Below are 20,133 nucleotides of genomic sequence, written 5' to 3'. Positions count from 1 at the left end.
ACTGGTAGTAGTTTTCTTAGAGGTATAAATCAGTAGGTAAAATCACCCATAAACTCAGCACAGGGGAGTGTGGGAAGGCAGGGTGGGGCCAGCGTGTAGGTTTGTTCCCTGGGCCGTGGGATTGGCAGCTTAGCGTGTGTTGGTGGCACAGTGGCGGACTTACCCCTTCCAGCTGCCACCAGAGACTAGATAGACTCTTCCCCTTCAGACTCTTCCCCTTCCTCTCTGTCATCTCATTCTGACCTTTTAGCCCCTGGTCCTACCGTTCCCTGCTCCAGGGTCCTGCTCACTAAGGTGAGGGTGAATTGTCCAAGCCTGGGATGGGAGGTTTTGGGGGGTTGGCTGGGAGACTGCACCCATCTGGGCTGTTTATCTTCTCTTAGCAGGCTCCTGAGGGCCTAATGAACAGGCCTGGGCAGGTTCTTCAACCTCTGCCCACAATGGCAGAGACAGCCAGGGCTGAGGGCTACCTACTCTCCTGGCCACTTTCCCCTAGAACTGCCTCTGCCCCAACTTAACGTCTCACCTGTCTGCAACAAGATTCAGCGTATGTGAAGAGCACAGCTGGGTTTGGAGTCAGGCACACTGACTAGCTGTGTGACCTTGGATGAGAAACTCAACCTCTCTAAGCCTCCAAATCTTCATATTCACTAAAGACAGACATTTAAAGGGGTGAGAAAAATACCAATGGGAGTTTTACTATTTTCTTCTTATACCCCAATAGTTGTTGTGTACACCCACTTTGAAGACCACTCTAAACTTCTGCAAACATAAGGTTCCAGACCTTAGGCTATCATAGTGTGCAGCCAAAGGTCTAAATTGCTCAGCGTGGCCTTTGAGGGCCCCAAGCTCCAGCTCAAGCTCCAGCTCCAGCTCCATCTGCTACCCTGCTTGGGCCAGGGACTGCTCACTGACCTCGGACCCAAGGCCAGGTGTTGCCTTCCTCACCTCTAGGTCTATATTCCCGGGGTAATTGTTTCTACCCTTACCCCCATCTGGGGTTTGCAGGTATTTCACTCATTCAAGCAATTTGATTGGAAAGCCCAGCACTCCGTTTATCTTTCCTCTCCTCTGACCTCATCCCTCATATCACTAGGTAGCATTAGACATCACTTGTCACACACTGCCCAGCAATGAGCACACTGGGACACTGGGATCCAGCCCCAGGATTCAAGGTCTGTGTCTGCTGGGTCTGTCTGCATCACTCAAGGCAAGTACCACTGGCTTGCAGTGTACTGTAACAAACAACCTCAACATCTCAGTGGCTAAACGGTGATTATTTCTTGCTCATATCAAAGTCCACTATAGGTTAGGTGGCTGTCCTTCAAGTGGCGACAAGGGGATTCAGGCTCCTCGCATCTGTGGTACCTCTGTCTCCAATGCAGGGTGCTGGGATTGTCGTGGAAGGGAGAGCATGGGAAGGTCTTTTCAGGTCCAGCACTGGAAGCGTGCCACATCAGGTCTGCCCGCGCTCAGTCAGCCAGAGCCCAGCTCACAGACCCTCCCTACCCACAACCGAACCTGGAATTGTGGCCCCCTGGGCACCCAGGGGGAGGAGATAGTGTAAATGACCCAAGTGGTCTGCTCCACCCCCAAGCCTACCTTGGTGTGAACTTCTAAAGGGCAAAGACCCTGCACGCACCTTCCTTATGTTTTCCAGGACCTCCTCTGAAATTTCCAGCCTGCCTGCCCCCGCTCACATCTCCCACCTGTCACTGTCTTGCACGCAGTGTTCACCATCTACCAGCCAGGGAACAGCTGTGTGAGAGTCAAACAGGCTGGTGGAGGGGGTGGGGAGGAAGGGGCCCACTGGGCAGAGAGATAGGTCCTTCCTGCTCCGTGGACAGCACTGCTTCCCGGGGCCTTGCACTGTGCTGGGCACATAGTGGGTGCTCAGTAAGCATTTGTTGAGTAAATGAATAGACAGATGCATGGAAAGATTAGGAAAAATAGGCTCAAGAGAATGAAGGAATAGATAGAACGTTAAAAAAAAATTAGGTAGGGGCTCGGCACCTGTAGCTTAGTGGTTAGGGCTCCAGCCACATACACCAGGGCTAGCGGGTTCAAACCCACCCCAGGTCTGCTAAACAATGACAACAACAAAAAATAACCGAGCATTGAGTCGGACACTTATAGTCCCAGCTACTTGGGAGGCTGAGGCAAGAGAATGGCATAAACCCGAGAGTTTGAGGTGATTGTGATCTGTGACACTACGGCACTCTACCAAGGGCAACATAGTGAGACTCTGTCTGATAGAAAGAAAGAAAGATAGATTAGGTGGCAGAGAAGCCTCAGGTCCAAAGCTAAGACAGGAGAGTCTTCTCATGGGTTGCCTGAACCAAGGGGTGGGGCCCTCAAGGACTGCGGTCTCTGAGCCCACTCAGGCATAACCTTGGGGCAGGGCGCAGCCAGATAAACCAGGGTTTGGAGTTTCCCTTCCTGGGGTAGTGGTGACCTCCTCTTCTGTGATTAGAATCTTTATTTGCTGGGGTTCACTGGGGTTAATTGTTGTTGTGGTTGAGCAGATGGGAAGGAGACCTGCCCTGGCCTGGGGGAGGGGCATCCCAGAGTCAGATGGGTATGGAGACCTGAAGGGCTGGGATTGGGGCTGGGGGCCAGGGCACAGGATGGCTTAGGAAGGTGATTCCTGCCAGCAATTTAACCATTTCTATGCCTTAAGCCTAGCTGGCTGGGTCTTTAACCCTTCTTTGTCTCCCCTGTTTGGGTCACCCCCCACCCAAATCATCAAAGCCCCAGAGAGGCCCAGCTCCATGAAGCAACTGGCATTATTCACAGGGGTGGGGCTGGGTGAGCTGGGGGAGAAGTGACCTGGCCTGTGCTCAGATCTCAGCCAGCTGCAGGTGGGACTGGCATCCTGAGCTTTCCTGGCTCCAGCAGGGCAGGGCTCCATCTGCAGTGTCTCAGCATCAGCCTCACCTTCAAGACCCTGCCCTCGGCCTGCTGCAGCGACCCTGAAACCTGCACTGAGCAGGCCGCCGCTGCTCTTCAGAGACAAGCCAGGTCAGTGATGGCCCAGAGAGGTAGGGCAGGGGAGAGAGGAGTGATGGAGGGACCCAAGCTTGAGCTGGTGGGGCCTCTGCTAAAGTTCCCCACCTTGCAGGAAAGAAAATGAGGCCCAAGATTACTCTCCAAGCTACATAGCACACTGGGTTGTTGAAAACCCCAGGGCTGGAGCTGTTAGCAGTGCAGACTCCCTGGCGGTGAAGGACCAGCCATTCCTCCCCCACATCAGGTAGCCAGACAGTCTCCTGTGTCAGCGACTCTGGGGTGTGGTTGTGAGATGTTTGTTGGGCCTGAGGGGACCTTTGCCAGGGCTGGGAGCAGGGTGAGGGCCGAGATTCTTGCAAAGTGTGGAGACAGGCTGAGAGCAGCAGCTAGAGCAGGACACTGCACTCAGATGCACCCAGGTCTAGCTCTTGCTGTGTGACGATAGGTAAGTTATCTGACCTCACTGAGCCTCGCTTTTCTGAGAGGGTGGTTTGGAGTGGATGAGGGTGATGCCACCTACCTCACTGGTAGAGAAAAGTGAGACAATTTCTGTACTGTGGACGTCACCGGGCCACCACAGGGCACATGTTCACGGTAAATATCACTATCATTACTGCCGCGCCCTGTGCTAATGTAATTATAACATTATTGTTATGCTGAATAGCTGATATGGTTTAAATCTAGCATATATTGGTATCAATAATGAAGATAATAAATGGTTTCATTTCCAGGCCCAAGGAAGGGGACCCGCTCCCGCTCACTCTCTCTGTTCCCTTCTCCTCTGTGCCCCTGGCATCCTTCAAGGGCTAGTGGTTCAGGGCTGTGCTAAGCCGTTCCACTCCGCAATAATGAGCAGGCAAAAGGTACAGTGGACCCAGAAAGTGATGTTTGGGAACAACCTACCAGTTCTCTCTGCCACTGGTTCAGAACTGCCCAGGCTTGGCTGATGCCCACTGCCCACCAGGTCCCTGCCTCCACCTACTGGGTGCTGAGATCTGAGCTAAGCACTTCATGTTTACCCTCACAACTGGCCTACAGTAGGAGCATAACTTATGGATGGAAGCACTGAGGCTTAGAGAGGCGACTTGGCCTTCCTAATAAGTAGCAGAGCTGTGCATCCAAATAGGACACCCCTAGGCACCCAGGGTGCACCAGGAGGTAGAGGTGTCTCTGCCCATCCCATGTGCCATTCTACCCCTGGAGGCCCTCACCCGTCCCTAGGGCTGGGACCCCCAACAAGCCAGCTCCCCCACCAGAAAGAGGTTATGGGAACCTTCTCTGCGAACACCTGGTACAGGATAAAGGATGGGGTAAGGGGACATGGAGTGTCCAGGATCATCAACCCTCCATTCTGAAGGAACTGGGGCCCTAAAAATAGACAATAGGGAGGAGGGGTCTAAAAATAGACTCCTGACAAGGCCACAAAGCCTTTTGCGGGCACAGAAGCAAAGACAAACAAGTAAAACCAGAGACACACACTCAGCTCACAAATAAACACAACTTCCCAGGAAATCTCTGGACCCTCTATGTCTACTCCAGGTTCACAAAGGTACACATCAGTGTCCTCACCCACAGCACACACAATCACACACTCACACAGAGGCTGCACAGGCACACATGTGCTCACATGAAGCTGAACAGGACCAAGGCACTCAGGATCCAAGGAAGAGGAGGCAGAGGGTCCCACCTGCCTTTATCCATCCCACCTTCCAGTCCTGCCAGTGGAGCCCCTGCACCAGGGTGCAGCCTGGGGAGGTGGCTCTGTGGAGCGAGCCAAGGGAGGCTGTGCTGCCATGGAAAGAGCTGGAGTGTGGAACTCAAATCCCACACCAGGGCACTTCTGCACTCAGAGGCTTGGAAAAATAACTTAGCCTGCCTGAGTCGGTTTCCTTTTCTGAGAGGTAGGGCAGTGAGATCACTCTCATGGGTGTGCTGCTCCTGGTATGGAGACACGTGTTTTGAGAATGCATCTGGCAGCGTGGAGCAATGTGAATGGTGTGTGTGCTTCCTAGAGGGTCATTTGCCACATCTATGACATGGGGCTAATCAGTAGCGAATAATGCCTTTTGCCCTTGTCCACTAGAAATAATACCACAGGATTGGTTTGATCCTGGGGCAGACAGAGCCCCCAGGGGCAGCAATGGTTGGGGCAGGGGTCAGAATTGGCAGCTGCCCTCACCCTCTCTCATCCTTGAGACACCCCCACCTCTGCCTGCCAGGACACCCACCACCCCTATTTGGGGTCCAGGGGAGCAATTGGCCCAGTTGGGGCATCTCCAGAGCATCTCGAACGCTTGCTGATGCAGACCTAGAGAATGAAGAAGCCAGAGTGAAGGTGGAACCGGGGCTTCTTGGGCCTTACCACCCTGGCATGGCCCTAAGGGCCTTCTCTAAGGCCAGACATCGGTGGCTCTGAAAGAACTTGCCAGAAGTTTCCCCACCTTGGGCTCCCAATCTCATCAGGTTAGTCATTCAGCAATAAAACCTAGGGAGGGCTCACTGCCTTCAACTTCTCAGGGAAGTGGGGTGATGAGAGGTAACCAGACCAGGGTGCAGCTCTAGAGCATCTGGTAGACGAGGAGTCAGGCTCTGTTTGTGCTCTTACTGGCTGTGTGACCCAAGCGATGACCTCATATTCTCAAGCCTCAGCTTTCTTTTCTGTCAAGTGGGTTTAATAAGCCCCTGTCATTATTTAATGAGGCTGTCATGAGAATTAATTAAAATCATACATGTTAAGTGCTGGCATACAGCGGGTACCCAATAAATGCTCATTGTCATGATGACACATGGCATAGCAGGGAACCAGCCTGGGTTTCAGTTCCAGCTCTACTGCCTCCCGATAGTGTGAGCTAGGGCACATTTTACAAGCATCTCTGTGCCTCAGTTTCCTCATATTAAAAAAAAAAAACGTAATAGTGCCTCCCTCCTGGGGTTTGCTGGGGACCAAGTAAGCAAGACTGAAAGGCCTAGGTCACAGTAAGTATCACACCTACTATCCTCCAGAGGCAAGACCTGGCCTGGCCTAGACCTGGCCTGTGTACCTACTATGTGCCAGGCAAGTCATATGTTATGGCAGCTAAGTCCTGAAAGGTAACTTTGGGTCCCTTTTTCAGAAGGCATGTGACTTGACCAAGGTGACTGCTCTGCAGCACCAGCTCTGGATCTGAACCCACAGCTTCAGACTCAGGTAGTCCAGGCATTGCTTCACTGGTTTTCATACTGGGTTCCCTGGAGATGCCCCCAAGACCACAGAAATTTGAGGAAAGGAGGAAGCCGTGAAGGACAGAGATGGGGATGGAAACAGGTGAGAACAGGGAGCCTGAGCAAGCGGGAGGAAGAAGACTCAGAGAAAGACACCAAGAGAGACTGAGGCCTGAAATGTAGTCTGACAGGAAGGTCGGGAGGGGCCAGAGGACCCCACGTTACAGGAAAAAATGAGACAAAGAGACATAAGACAGAAAGGGAGACAGGCAGACTCCCTGAGTGAGATGGAAAGCTTATTCCAACTCCCTCCCTCATCTCAACAAGCTGGAGACACAAAGCTTTCTCCCTCCTAAGCAGCTCCCCTATATCCTGCTGTGGCCTCATGTCCCATCCTGCTCTCTCAGCCGAGTTCCCCAGAGCAGGTGCATGATGTGGGTCAGACTATGTGCTGGGACTGCTAAAGTTGCAATATGGCATCCACCTAGGACACAGGCATACCCAGGCCCAGAGGACCCAAGATCAAAGCCACCCCTCACCAAAGGTACACGTGCATGGAAGCCAGTACAGAACCATGGACAGGTGAGCAGCTTTCAGCATCAGGGAAATCTTGCCTTGAGGTCTGATGGCCCTGTGACCTTGGGCATGTTATGTCACTGCTCTGAGCCTCTCTTTTCCCATCTATAAAATGGGAGTAATAATGATAATGTAGTACTTGCTTTAGAGGGTTGTGGCTTTATTGCAAAGGTTAAATAAAATACTTGCCATAAGCACATGATACCCTGTGAGCTCTCAATAATTGATAGTAAAAACTTGAAATCTTAGCCTTCAGAATGAAGGTAGGCTGAGGAAACGTCCCATAACTTCTCTGATACCCAATCTCTTCATCTATGAAGATGGGCTAACAGTAACCCTCCCTGCCTACCTCACAGGTGCAAAGAAAACTTCTGATAACTTCTCAAGTTCGGATAGTAAAATAATGGAGTGACTGTCAACCCTCCCCCCCAGAAAAGGTGCCCAGTGCGTTGGGCACCCTAGGAATAGCCCTAGGCTTAGGCTCCCCCATTGGATGGGGGCCCAGCCTTGGCTACTGACCATTCTCAGCCACTGGCTGGATTGTCAATAGCCCCTGTTGGTCATATGAGGATGCCTTAAAATGACCTCTCCAGGAGCCATACTGATGTTGGGGGAAGGGCACACTCTCCTATGGGGTGAACAGAGCAGGACTTTCTCTGGTCTGCCTAGGAGCCTCCTGCTGGACGGCTGAGTTTACTGTATATGCAAGGAGCATCCCAAGGGCCAGTCTCAGACCAGCAATAACCATGACCATTATTAACAGATGTGCACTATCAGGTAGTGTGCCAAGTGCTTGTTATGCCTTGTCATTTCATCCTCCTAATAACCTGTAGGGGTGGCATTATTATCATAATACCTATTTTACATATGAAGAAACAAGACACTGAGTAACTTAGCCAAGACCACACAGCTGAAGAGGTGCAGAGCCACTTTGTCACCCAGACCTGGCCATCCCCTAAGTCCTGTCACCCAGACCTGGCCATCCCCTAAGTCCTGCCACCGTCCATACAACCTGGACTTATCTCAGAGAGGGTGACATAGTACCCACTGGGGGAAAGGGGTGACATACCATCTGGAACAGTCACACAGGGACAGGAGACAGCAGGTTCTATAGAAGGTCCTGGTGCTACTCTGCCCACTTGGCTGCTCTGTGACCTTGGGCCAGCCCCTTCCCCTCTGGGCCTCAGTTGCTTCATCTGTAAAGTAGGAGGATTGGGCCACATAGTGTACAGGGCCTCCTGCCTCTGAATCACTCCATCACCCCTGCCTCAGTGATAGGTAATCTCACTTAGGATGTGTTATTCTCACAGCCATCTTGTTAGAGACAGAGTCTCACTTTATTGCCCTCGGTAGAATGCCATGGCATCACACAGCTCACAGTAACCTCCAACCTCCAATTCCTGGGCTTTGGCGATTCTCTTGCCTCAGTCTCCCAAGTAGCTGGGACTACAGGCACCTGCCACGACGCCTGGCTATTTTTTTGTTGTAATTTGGCCAGCGCTGGGTTCGAACTCGTCACCCTCAGTATATGGGGCCGGTGCCCTACCCAGTGAGCCATAGGTGCCGCCCACCTAACGAGAGCTTCTTAATCCATGCAGTCCCTGGACCTCTCCCGGCTCTTCAGCCCTTTGAGCTGCCAGGAATTTTGAGCAACATTGCATACGAATGTGTGCAACATACATTTTTCCAAGAAGAGTCCCTGTTTTTACCAGATTCTAATCTCAAAAGAACCATTGACTACTCTAAACTTTTAGAACTTCTGTGGCTTTGATCCAAATTTTTAGGAAAATGAATCAGGAAAGTTGAGTCCCTTTCACGTAAGATTCTTCCCTTTGCTTGTGTTTAACATCCTCAGGCTCCCTGAGGTCGCTCCCTGCTCCCAGGCTCCAGGCTTCCAACCTCGAGCCACGCTGGCGGTGAAGACCCCCGTCTCGCTGCTTTTGGTTAGTCTCTGCCTGGACCCTGAAGCTCCCATCCACTCTGTCTCCTGAGAATCCTCCTCACTCCATCCATGTCCTCCTTAGGATCACCGCATCAGGGATCAGCAGGTCCTTCACGAGGTAGGTGCAGTGACGAGGGTGGCCGGCAGGGGTCGCTGGATACACAACATGGGGCGTGGCACCGGGAATCGGGTCTTTTTGGCTCCCTTGGCAGCCTAAGTCTTGAGTCTGGACCTCCCCCTTTGTTGGTCTTGTTTTCTCCATCTGTAACATGGACGGTGGTAGCCCAGAACCTCTGGATGGTTGCTAGGGAACTTTACACTGACACCCTGTGGACCTTTGTGATTGATGTGCAAAAAGGGGACTGTCTTGAACTCCTCTTGACCCAGCATCCTTAGGGAACAGGAGCAAGGTGACTTTGTGGTCTTTTTCCAAATTGACTGAAAAAACACCCCCACTGTCTGCCGGCTTAAGGAGCTCAACCCCAGGAGAAAAGAGGGCTCTAAATCAGGCTGTCCAAGACTTGTATGCAGTGGTCAGGGAAACAGAAGCCTCTCTAGAGGCTTCCCCAGGGTAAAAAGCCCAAAGTCTGGGTGACAGGTGGCAGCCCTGCACTGGTATAGCTTCTACCCATCCCTGGAAAAGCTCAGGAAGGTGCCAGTGGGAAGAAAGGAAGCATTATCCTGCCCTCAGCAGCTGCAGGGCCTGGAAACAGGCTGGACTCTCGTTCAGCTGGGGGGCCTCTCCTGCCCCTGGCTATCCTAACCTGCCTCTCTATGGCCCCTCTGGACAGAGTTAGAAGAGCAAGCCAAAGGGATAGGGGAAGTGATCCCTGCAGAGATGCCTGAGGTGGGGGCCTGGGGACCCTTTCAGGGAATAGGACTCAACCCTTACAGGCAGAGAAAACCTTCTCCCACCCCCGCCCATCCCCCAAAAGATTAAAGAACAAGACACAGGCATGACAACGATGGAGAACATTCTCTATAAAAGTGATAATGAGTCTGAGGGAGGGGTTGGTGGTACAATGGGGGGACCCCAGAGCCCATCCCTTCTCGGGAGACCTGGGAGGGGCTGAGGCAGTATGTGGATCAGGAACAGAAGAGAAAGTGGCACCTGAGGCTCCAAGAAAGAAGAGTCGGCACTTGAGGTGGCCCCAGGCTTGGGCCCAGAGAACAGGGAGAAGGGCTTGGGTGGGCTCTGGTGGCAGTGGCAGGCAACCAAGTTCTGAGTGTCCTGCAGTGGGACAGGGACCACCTCCTTCATGCCCCCAGCTCTGGGCATGTGTGTGGATGGGGCCCCCCACAGACAGACCAGAGAGAGGCCACTGAAGGCTCTCTCCTCTGCTCCAGTCAAGGGGGCCCAGGGAGGAGCTAGGCTATGGCCTTGCCCCCAGCAGGGGCTGTTTCCCAAGTGACAGAGGGTCCACCGCTGACATAGTTGGAAGGGCACAACTCCATGGGTTATGAATGTGCCCTTAGTCTGGCTGTCGAGCTCTGAGGACAAAGGCACCCTCTGGGCTGGCCTTTCTCCTGGCCTCACCTCCATCACAGAGCTGGGACATGAGTGAGCTATCACTCACCCACAATCCATGCAGAATTATGAAGCAGCCCAGTCCTTTCAGAGCTCTATGGAAACCCACTAACCAACCCCCAGTGCACACACACATAGCCCTGAGGACCTGAGGATAATCAGCAGTTTGGATTATCCACATCCTCCAGTGTCGCATCCCAGGACTTTGCCCACATTAGGCCTGACACCCAGCCGGCCCCATCTTTGTCTGTCTCAGGCCTAGGAGACTCTGGGGCAGTTGGCAGCTGTTCTTCTCTAGGCCAGCGCGTGCCACCAGGCCTGAGGGCTATAATACTGCAGACTGTTGGACTAGCACCTTGTATCTAGCGTCCAGCCCTCTGGGGTCCCTGGGGAGACCAGGCTGCACAAAGAAGGAGGAGAAGGCTGGAAGAGGACAGGCTGGCCTCTGCCCAGGGAGAGCCGGAAAGGGTGCCAGTCACCCCCGGCCACCAACCTGGCTGTGCAGCTCCACGGGCCATGGGGTGGGATTGAAAAGGCATTTGGCTGAAGAGTCTACCTGGGGAGCCTCCCCTCTGGGTGTATGGGGGAAGGGAGGCAGCCCAAACTCTTCCCTTCACAAAAATATAGGAAGTGAGCAAGTCTCCAGCCTGAGCAAACAGATAGGCCCTTCACAGCAGGGCTGGCAGAGACCATGGTGCCTGGGACAGGCCATGGTCCCTTGCCCCTCTCACACTCTCCCATCTAGCTCTGGTACCCCACCCTCCCTCTGAGGCTGGCCTTCCCCACAGTCACATGTCCCTTAGGGCTGCTCAAATGGGGAGGTTCAGGGGAGCCCTCAGATGTGCTCTGGGATGTCCCTCTGGGTGCCTCCAGGCCACAGCCTCTGCTTCAGCGGGTGGACAGGCTTTCAAAGGAGTCGACCTTGCTCTTGGGGAAGGGGGCTGCAGGGCTGGCAGCTGTGAGGACTTCAGGGTCCCACTGTTGTGGGTTGTGGCAACTTGCAATTCATTTTGGTCTGAGGAGAGGAGCTCCTGGTTATCTGTGGAGGAAGAGACAGAAATAGACCTGAGATGAGGGCCTCCTTGGCAGACATCATTTTTAAGCAGGACTAGCCATTTGAATAAGTCACCCTCATCTTCTCTAGGCAGGGCTGATGGTCAGGGATGGGGGACACACTGGCCTAAGGTGATCCCTCTATTCCCCAAACTCTAAACCAGCATGCCTCTCCACACCATCGCCGCCTCAGCCATTTTGGGTAAAAGCCATAGATACCTAAGAAGGGGCAGTTTTTGCTGAGCTCCAGGGATGCCATGGGGGAGGGGCCATGGTAGGGACCCACCAACAGCACAAGCAGTGTGGAGGAGGCCAGTGTAGTGGCTATTTGAACAAGACAATTCTGTCTTCAAGGTGCTGTCGGCCCTATTTGGAGCATTTGCGAATGTTCCTTCAGGGTTCCAGGACAGCAGATAAAACACCTAAGGCAATTGAGAGGACTTGTCAACTGCCACACCTTCTACCTACACGAGTCTCCTTGTCCCCAGGCTCCAGAACCGCAGAGACCAGGGATCAGGCACAGCTCCACACAGGGCAGCTGGAGGACCTGAAAGTGAGCTATTCTGACCCTTTGCGCCTACACTCTGAGCTTCTTTCTGAAAACAGGGATGGTACAGTCCGCTGCACTGGGGAGCTCAGGGGCATTAAACAAGAGGACTTGTTCAAGGGCTCAGCCCAATACCTGATCAAAAACATCCCAGCTGTAATTACTGTGGCTACTGTATCATCGAGACTAAGACATCTATTTTTCCACATTGCCAAATTCAAGGTGCATTTTATGATAGTTGTAATAAGAATGCCTCCAGGCTCAGCGCCTGTGGCATTAGCCACATACAGCTGAGCTGGCAGGTTTGAATCCAGTCCCCGACCGCCAAAGAATAATGACGGTCGAAACCAAAAAGTAGCTGGGCATTGTGGCAGACATCTGTAATCCCAGCTACTAGGGAGGCAGAGGCAGGAGAATTGCTTGAGCCCAGGAGTTGGAGGTTGCTGTGAGCTGTGATGCCACAGCACTCTACCCAGGGTGACAGCTTGAGGCTCTGTCTCAAAATTTAAAAAAAGGAATGCCTCCAGTGACGATTAAATTGGCAGTTTTTTTTTTTCCTGAGCTGGTGGCAAGTAAAATAGTGGGGCTTCTTGGAATTGCTGGTGGCTTAGATTTTTAGGAAGCATGACATTATCCCCCATCCACTCCTGATCAGGCAGATCACCCCTCCCCAGGGGCCTTCCAACCTCCATCGTCCACTCCACCCCCCAGGCCAGGCACTCACAACTCTGTGTCCTCCAGGGCAGGAGGGCGCTCCAGCGCCTGCCTCCGCCTCCGCACTGCCCCCAAGATCTTCTTGCGTGGCCCCAGGGGGACGCTGATGCTGCGGAGGTCCAGGTCAGAGCACAGCATCAGCGCCTCCAGGTCGATCTTCTCCTGCCGCAGGAGGGCAGCAAACTCCTCCATGTGCAGGGAGGCCAAGAAGGTCTCCAGCGGGCTTGTCTCAGGCTCCAGGTCCTCGTCCAAGCCCAAGTCCAGCTCGTCCCAGGGCAGCTCCTCCCCGCAGCTGCGGTCCTGCAGGCTGTTGGCACTGCCCAGGCTGTCGTCGTCCAGGCTGGGGGAGCTCTGCAGCCGACCTCGCGGCGTGCCCGCCCCATCCAGCCCCCCATCCTCGCGGCCTAGTCCATGCAGCCCGCTGCTCAAGTAGTTCCTGCGGAACACCATGGTGCCCAGGCCGGGGCGGGTAAACAGAGAGTCGTGGCCTGAGTCGGTACTGACCTCCGAGTGGGCAGGCTCGGCCGCCAGTGTGGCACGGGAGACGCTGTCCTCATCCGAGAGGAACATGTCCCGGAGTGGGGCGCGGCCCCACTCCTTGGGGTTGGCGTAGGTGCCCTGGCGTACGAACATCACGTCGCTGCCCAATTGCAGGCCCGAGAGTGAGCGGACGCTCTTGCGGCCGTCCTCGGAGACCTTGAAGGTGCCCTCGCCTCCCTGCTTGCGCCGCTCCAGCTTCTTCTGGATCTTGGTCTTGCCCCTGGAGGTGCCATGCAGCGTGGCCTGGGAGTAGGGCAGGTGGCTGCCCAGAGCCAGGTGCTGCAGCCGGCGGCTCAGGGTGCTGGACGTGAGGCTGGAAAAGCTGAGCGTGTCGGAGCGCTCGGCCAGCTCGCGCCGGTAGCGCCGCTCCATGCGCTCATGGTGCTTGCGCTGCAGCTTGGCGCACTCTCGGATGCGCCGCTCTGCCTCGCGGAAGGCCTTGTCCTTCAGCTTGCCCACCAGCTTGGGGTTAAGGCTGCTCTGCTTGGCCGCGATGGAGTCCAGGTAGCGCACGCACTCCATGTGGCCCTTCATGGCGGCCATGTCCAGCGGCGTATGGTAGTCGTTGTCCAGGCACCAGATGTTGGCCCCGAAGGATACCAGGAAAGACAGGCAGTGCAGGTGGCCATTGGAAGCTGCCAGATGCAGGGGCGTGTTGCCCCAGATGTCACACTTGTCTGGGTCACCCCTGCAGGGAGAGTGAGCAGGGAGGGCGGACTGAGCTTCCCCGCAGGTCGCAGGAGGACGGAAGTCCTGAGACCTCTCTGACTCCAGGAGACAAAAGGTCAGAGCCACTAAAGGGCCATAGAGGGAGCCCTGGGGGAAAAAGGCCACAGGCAGGCAGGGGGTTGGACGGCAGAGGAGGCGGGGCTAGGGCGGGGCCTTCCCCAAGATAACCAAGGGCTGGGAATCTCAGGGGATAAATATTTGATGCCCAGAGAGAAAGAAGTGAATTATTCATGGTGCCCAGCGGGGAGCTGGCCCTGAGAGGTGGTGGGCCAGGGGAGTCTGGGTCTCTAGGCAGGTGGTGGTGAATGTGGCCGTGTGTTTCGAAGTGACCGTTGAAGAGGACAAGAGGGTGCTGTGTGTTGGGCCTGAGCCTTGTGCATGTGTGAATTGTGTGCCTGCGTGTCTGTGGGCACGGCCATGTCTCCAGGGAGCAGGGCCAGGCCTGGCAAGCCTGAGTGTGAGCACAGGTGTCGAGCCTTGGCCTGGGCCTGAAGGGGAGTGTGGGGGCAGCCAGGACTGCAAGGAGGAGGAGGTACCTTGGTTGCCTGTGCCCTGCAGGCAACCCTCCCCCTCCCATCTGTGGACTGCCCCATCTTCCAGAGCCCTGTGAGGCTGGCTGACTTGAGCTTGTCCAGGGGCCCAGATCACCCCCTCAAGTATCCTCCACACCAGACTGTGCCCCACTCCATAGGGCAGGCTCCTGCTGGCTCCTTCAGAGCTCTCTCTCTCTCAGGGCCCAGCACAGCACCCCTACCCCTCACTGCTAATGAGGCCACCAGGCTACCCCCTAGGGCTGGGGGAAGAATCGCTCCCTTGTCTCCACAGCTCCCCCACATAGCCCCTCCTCAGTCTGCCCTGTTGGGTGCCAAGTCCCACAGGACAATGTGAGGAGGAGCTCCCCTGCATCTGCCTGCCACCCAGGAGCACCAATCCTAGCCTCTGTAGGTGTTAGGGGGATGGTCTACCAAGGGGGAACCCTATTCTCCCTATTCTCCCAGGAGCCTTTCTGAAGGGGGGGTAGAGGGTCACATTGCTGTGTGCCCTCCTGGGGTGGGGAGGGGCCAGTGAGTCTTGGAATGTGGCTCAACTGCCTCCAGCTGGGCCCAGGAAGGCAGGCCAGAGAGAGGGAGAGAGGGGTTCCCCCACCTACACATGTGCTTAGACCACAGGACTATGCCTGGCACCTCAGCCTCAAGGCCTCAGACATTCATATTAACCCTCCTGGGGCATCCCTGCCACCCCTTGTCCTATCTGGGCCACCCTGGTGTCCAGCCCAACCTGACTTCTCTTTACAAAACTATTTAAAATGTGGGGACTTGTTGCAGGAGTGTGACTTAGCCCTGAGGAACCTACCTCAGTAGCCCTGGGCTGAATTCTTCACCTGCTACCTCCCTACCCCTTTCCTGGCCCTGACACCTTGCCTCCCCTCCCCTCAGGACAACTCCAATGGGAGAGTGAAGAGAGAGACACCCCTGCAAGAGCCAGCACATCACAGTCTCTCCATTGCTTAGCTGTGCCCTGCAGTGGTGGTGGGATGCAGAGAGAGTTAATGGGGTGGATGAAGCCGTGACATTTGGTACTGTGGACAGGGCCCATAAATCCCAAGGATGAGCCGGTTGACAGAGAGCTGGGTGAGACCTGGCCTGCCCGGAGGTGTGAGGGCTGACAGGGAAAGCCCCTGAATCCCAGGCTGGGGAGGGGCAATGCAGAGCCCCTCCTTTTCTAGTCCTCACTGCTGGCCCCTCAGACTTCTCAACCTCCTCTCTGGTTCTCACTACACCCCTCATTCTTTCTTCCAGGTGGCCCCCACCCAGGAGATCTCACCCACCTACCTCTTCTCCCTACAGCAACCTACTCCTTCATCATGGGCCCCCAATCCCAGTTTTTCCTCTCAGCCCCACATCCAGGTCACAGGTGTCACATGCCTCCACTTGTGTTCCCCTCCACATGTGACTCCCCAACGAATGTCAGGCTCCAAGGTCCCACCTTAGGGTCTGTCCATAGGGGAAAGAGGGCTCAGAGGAGGGGATAAACGATACTGTGGAGTCTGGGGTAGTCTCAGGGGGCTGGGCAGCCTGGGAGGCTCTCCTCTGTGGGCTGAGAAGAGGGGTACTCACCCTCTGCTCACGATGAGGCGCAGGGACTCCAGGTTGCCATGGTAGGCAGCCCAGAGAGTGGGAGTCATGCCATCCTCGTCAGGGGCATTCAGCTCCTTCCGGGTGGCCTCCTTGAGGAGCTCCAGGTAGCCATCCCGGGCTGCCCGGTGGTACTGGTCGTTCATGGTGCCCGGCTTGGACGGGACGGGCAGGGGGCACGATGGAATGCCCCCCGCAGGGGAGGGCGGTGGGCTTAGAGCTGAGGCATGAGGTTGGAGAAGGGGGCTGAGCAGGGGCTGGGGCCCAGCCCCCGCTGCCGCAGACGGAGGGTCTGGAGGCCAGAGCCGGGCTACCGCGACATCTGAGCTGCTCACAGAAGGGGGGGTGGAGATCTCCAGCTGCCCGGGGAGACGCCCTGGGCTTCCCCTGGGTCCTAAACACCCTGCCCCTCCGCGCACAGCGGTGACCCACGCGACGCCCTACCCTCACTCCAAAAGTGCCCACCACAGCGCCCCACACCGTGTCTGGGGAGCCCAGTCTGGGGAGGGTTCCGGTCCATCCCCAGCAGAGCCCTGGCACTGTGGCTCCACCTGTCAAAGGAACAGGCCGAGAGCTGGGGAATGTATGAAGAGCAGCATGAAGGGGTAGGACAGTGGGCCTAAACGGGGTCCCGAGGATCAAGACAGGGCAAATCGCACTCTCCAGTTCCTGGCGCCACCCCATCTCGCGTAGTGGGTCAGCCCCGCTCCAGCAGGTGGCGCGAGAGGACAAGAAGGAGACTCAGCTCGCCTCGTGGCAACTTAGTGCTCAAGCCCCAGACTTCGCAGCACACAGCGGAGCAGGGGACGGAGGGAGGGACAGAGAAAGAAGGAATTTCGATCACGGCGAGAGCCGTCGGGGGGAAGGGGGACTAGGGTCCAGATCTCAGGGCAGCAATAGAGAAACACAAAGATATAGGGTCTGCCAGGGCTGGAAGGCCGTCGGGGTGCCTGCAGGTCCTGGAACGTTTCTTGGGCATCAGCTTTCTGGGTTCTGGGCGGCCTGGAATGCTGCGCGCCAGTGGGCGCCAGGGGTGGGGTGCCTTCTGGGTGCCGCAGTGCAGGCCCGTGCTCGAGTCTGGCCGGGCCTCTTAATAGGTAAATATAAATCTAACCTTATCGGGCTCCTGCCCGCGCTTCCCTAAATTTCAGCTGGGAGAAAAGATGGATCATGTGAATGGGACTGAGAGGTTTATGGAGCCGAGCCCCTGCGGCTGTAAATCACCCTGCCCTCCTGGGTATAAAGCGCCCGTCCAGCCCGGCGTGGGAGAGAACAGTCGCTCGCTGCCCCCTGACCCCCATCGTTCCACAGCCTCTCGGCCCAGCCAGGTGCGTGTCCCGGGTCAGAGGGCGGTCGGATTTGGGGAGCAGGGACCTTGGACGGGGTCTCAGCGAGTGCTGCTATTTCTCCTTTCTTTCCCGACAAGCCCAAGACGGGCAGGCTCTGGTTTCCCCCGGCGCTTCCTCCAGCACCTGTAGCCCCCACCCTTGGAGTATGGAACTCCCTGGTCCCCAAAGCTAGGCATAAGATGGAGGAAAGAGAGCCATCGGTGTTGACGTGGGGTCCTATCTTCTCCTTTCCCAGTAATACGTCCAGCCTCCTACCGTCGCCCCCACCATGTCCGAGGAGCTGGCCTCGGGCACTAAGGAGAGCCTGCCAGGGCCACAGGCGGGTCCCCGCGAGGTGTGGAAGAAGGGAGGCCGCCTGCTGTCGGTGCTGCTGGCCGTGAACGTTTTGCTCCTTGCCTGCACTCTCATCAGCGGCGGAGCCTTCAACAAGGTGGCGGTATACGACACCGACGTGTTCGCCCTGCTCACAGCGATGATGCTGCTCGCGACGCTCTGGATCCTCTTCTACCTCCTCCGCACGCTGCGCTGCCCCGACGCTGTGCCCTACCGGGACGCACACGCCGGTCCCATCTGGCTCCGAGGTACCAGGGAAGGTGGGGTGGGGGCAGGGTGGGCACAGCGGGGCATGAGAAGTTCTTGCGGGAAGACCAGATGTGGCTGACAGTAAGGTGGGCCGCAGTTGAGGGAAGGGTCTTGGGGGAGAGGAGCACCCTTGCCTTGTCTGAGGATTGGAGGAGGCAGATCTGCGAGGGTTGGTGGGGGGACTAAAACCAGAAGACAGCGACTGTTGAAAGAGCCCAGCCAGGGCCCTTGTCTATGAAGCCCAAAGATGGGGGGGGGGGGTCCGCACGACATCCATCCATACATCCATTGAGTTGTGTACTCCACCTGTCCATCCACTTATCCATCCATCCCTCCTCCCACCCTCCCTGTTCAGCCAGCCATGTAACCACACACCCATCCACCCACCCCTCTAGCCCCCATTCTCAGCTTTACAAGCCTCTGCCCTGCCTTCCTGATCCACCACCACTCGCCCCCAATCCCCAGGTGGGCTGGTGCTGTTCGGGATCTGCACCCTCGTTATGGATGTCTTCAAGACCGGCTACTACTCCAGTTTCTTTGAGTGTCAGTCAGCCATCAAGATCCTGCACCCCCTCATCCAGGCTATGTTTGTCGTTGTCCAGGTGGGTGGAAGGAGTGTTCCTACATGGCAGGAGGAAGCCAACACTTGGCTTCCTGAGCTGCACCCCACCCCTTCCACCTTGAGCAGTTAGGTCAACTGGGGGTAGGACTGAAGTGAGAGTCATGTGGGCCCATAAATGTGGAAGCACTTCCTAATGAAGTAATATTCAAATGTGAGCTCCTACTTAGAGCTCTGCGACTTTATTTCAACCTAACAGTGCCAGTAGTTAACACTTAGGAGGTGTGAGTTGTGACAGCCAGCCCTGTCTCCTAGAACCTGGCCTGCCCTCCTTGGGTGCCTGTAGATGGCATCAGTGTCAGCCCAGGGTCCTACCGTAGAAAAGGCTGGTTTGGCCTCAGCCTTGGCCCCTATGTTTTATATTTGTTCAGGAAATAGGGTATCCTGTAGCTTGGATTTTTCAAACAAGTTCATTTTAATGTTGTTATTGCATAAACAAGACTTTGAAAGATCTTCTGGTTGAGCTTAGAGAGAACTGGTCTTACAAGGGACCAAAAAGACCCCAGCCTCTATCTTGACCAGAATGACCACATGGATGGTGCCCTCCTCTGAATCATCACCCCAGCTATCACCCCAGCTATCACCCCAGCTATCCACAATGCAACACATGTATGGTTTTGGCATTTATATAGTTTTTATAGCTGCATTTTTTTTTTTAAGTTTTGGCTGAGGCTGGGTTTCAACCCGCCACCTCGAGCATATGGGGACGGCACCCTCCTTTGAGCCACAGGCGCCGCCCCATTTATATGGTTTTAACCTTTTATCTTTTATGGGTTTGAAGAATACTCAGGTAAAAAGAAAATTTAAATACCTCACATCAATAAATACCATAGCAGGGATTCCCTGGCAGCCAGACAAGAGCAAGGCTTTACCGGGTGACAAAGAGGCTTGCCAGAGGGAAGGTAGGAAGTCATCACAGACTCTATTCCAAGCAGGACCTAGCCTGCAGCTAGCCTTGTTCCCAAGAACAACTAGGTAGTCAAAAATCTACTTGATCCCATCCCACTCCACAAAAAGATCTCACCAAGACCAGAGAGATTTATAGGTGGCATTTTGCAAAACTTTAAGGAACAGAGAACCACTTTGTTATACAAACTATATTATAGAAAAGAATGAGACAGCGAGTGCTGTAAGGCTAAAATAAACACAATTAACTTTGTATAGGGCTCTTAGGCCAGAGAGAACACAGTATTGGGTGTGGACATGGATGCTCTGGAGTTTTACCTATCTGTGGAGTAAATGACCCCCACCGCTCTCTTTCCTACAGACTTACTTTCTCTGGATCTCTGCTAAAGACTGTATTCACGTCCACCTGGATCTGACTCGGTGAGAACTGCAGCTCAACACCTGTGCCCACATGTGCCAGCATTTACCTTGCATAAGAAATGAGCTTTCCAACCTGGGACGTGGTCCTCTTTCTGCCCTTGGGTGGAGTTTCAGCCAAGGCCCTGTTTCTTAGTTAGCCTGATTCCATTACCAGTGCTGTACTCTTTCCCCAAGGGAGTGAGCGGCAGTAGCCTGAGTCCCTGGATACCTCCCAGCCCTCTCTTGGCACCCTGACCAGGATAAATGTCCTTTCCAAATTCAGCTTCTTTTTTTTTTTTTTTCT

General features: G+C 55.1%; 3 protein-coding genes across 4 annotated transcripts in view; 1 reads left to right on the top strand and 2 right to left on the bottom strand.

Annotated features, from left to right (window-relative positions):
- Nucleotides 1-9,989, bottom strand: part of FADS6 (fatty acid desaturase 6) — a 28,636-nt gene extending 18,647 nt beyond the window's left edge. Inside the window, exons 1-3 of the mRNA XM_012802818.2 lie at nt 9,869-9,989; nt 8,791-8,881; nt 2,938-3,004 (exon numbers count right to left, since the gene is read on the bottom strand). Coding sequence (XP_012658272.2) covers nt 2,938-3,004; nt 8,791-8,881; nt 9,869-9,989 — 279 coding nt within the window. The remainder of the gene's footprint in view (nt 1-2,937; nt 3,005-8,790; nt 8,882-9,868) is intronic.
- A 1,114-nt stretch (nt 9,990-11,103) lies between these two features.
- USH1G (USH1 protein network component sans) lies at nt 11,104-16,299 on the bottom strand. Of its 2 annotated transcripts, XM_003786150.3 has the most exons (3): nt 15,957-16,299; nt 12,581-13,745; nt 11,104-11,295 (listed from the first exon to the last, which is right to left on the bottom strand). In XM_003786150.3, the coding sequence occupies exons 2-3, from the start codon at nt 13,651-13,653 to the stop codon at nt 11,292-11,294; spliced, it is 1,077 nt and encodes a 358-aa protein (XP_003786198.1). In that variant the 5' UTR covers nt 13,654-13,745; nt 15,957-16,299; the 3' UTR covers nt 11,104-11,291. The 2 variants fall into 2 exon arrangements, with proteins under 2 accessions (XP_003786198.1, XP_012658451.1); XM_012802997.2 differs by lacking the exon at nt 11,104-11,295 and having other exon boundaries at nt 12,428-13,798; nt 15,957-16,294.
- Nucleotides 16,300-17,591: 1,292 nt separating this feature from the next.
- OTOP2 (otopetrin 2) overlaps nt 17,592-20,133 on the top strand; it is a 9,517-nt gene continuing 6,975 nt past the window's right edge. The window contains exons 1-3 of the mRNA XM_003786148.3: nt 17,592-17,904; nt 18,371-18,507; nt 19,792-19,850. Coding sequence (XP_003786196.1) covers nt 17,592-17,904; nt 18,371-18,507; nt 19,792-19,850 — 509 coding nt within the window. The remainder of the gene's footprint in view (nt 17,905-18,370; nt 18,508-19,791; nt 19,851-20,133) is intronic.

Source organism: Otolemur garnettii, unplaced genomic scaffold (assembly GCF_000181295.1).
Source record: "Otolemur garnettii isolate 467f Iridium unplaced genomic scaffold, OtoGar3 scaffold00018, whole genome shotgun sequence".
NCBI lineage: Eukaryota > Metazoa > Chordata > Mammalia > Primates > Galagidae > Otolemur > Otolemur garnettii.
Note: the sequence above shows the minus strand (reverse complement) of the source record. Positions and strands in the feature narration are given on the sequence as shown.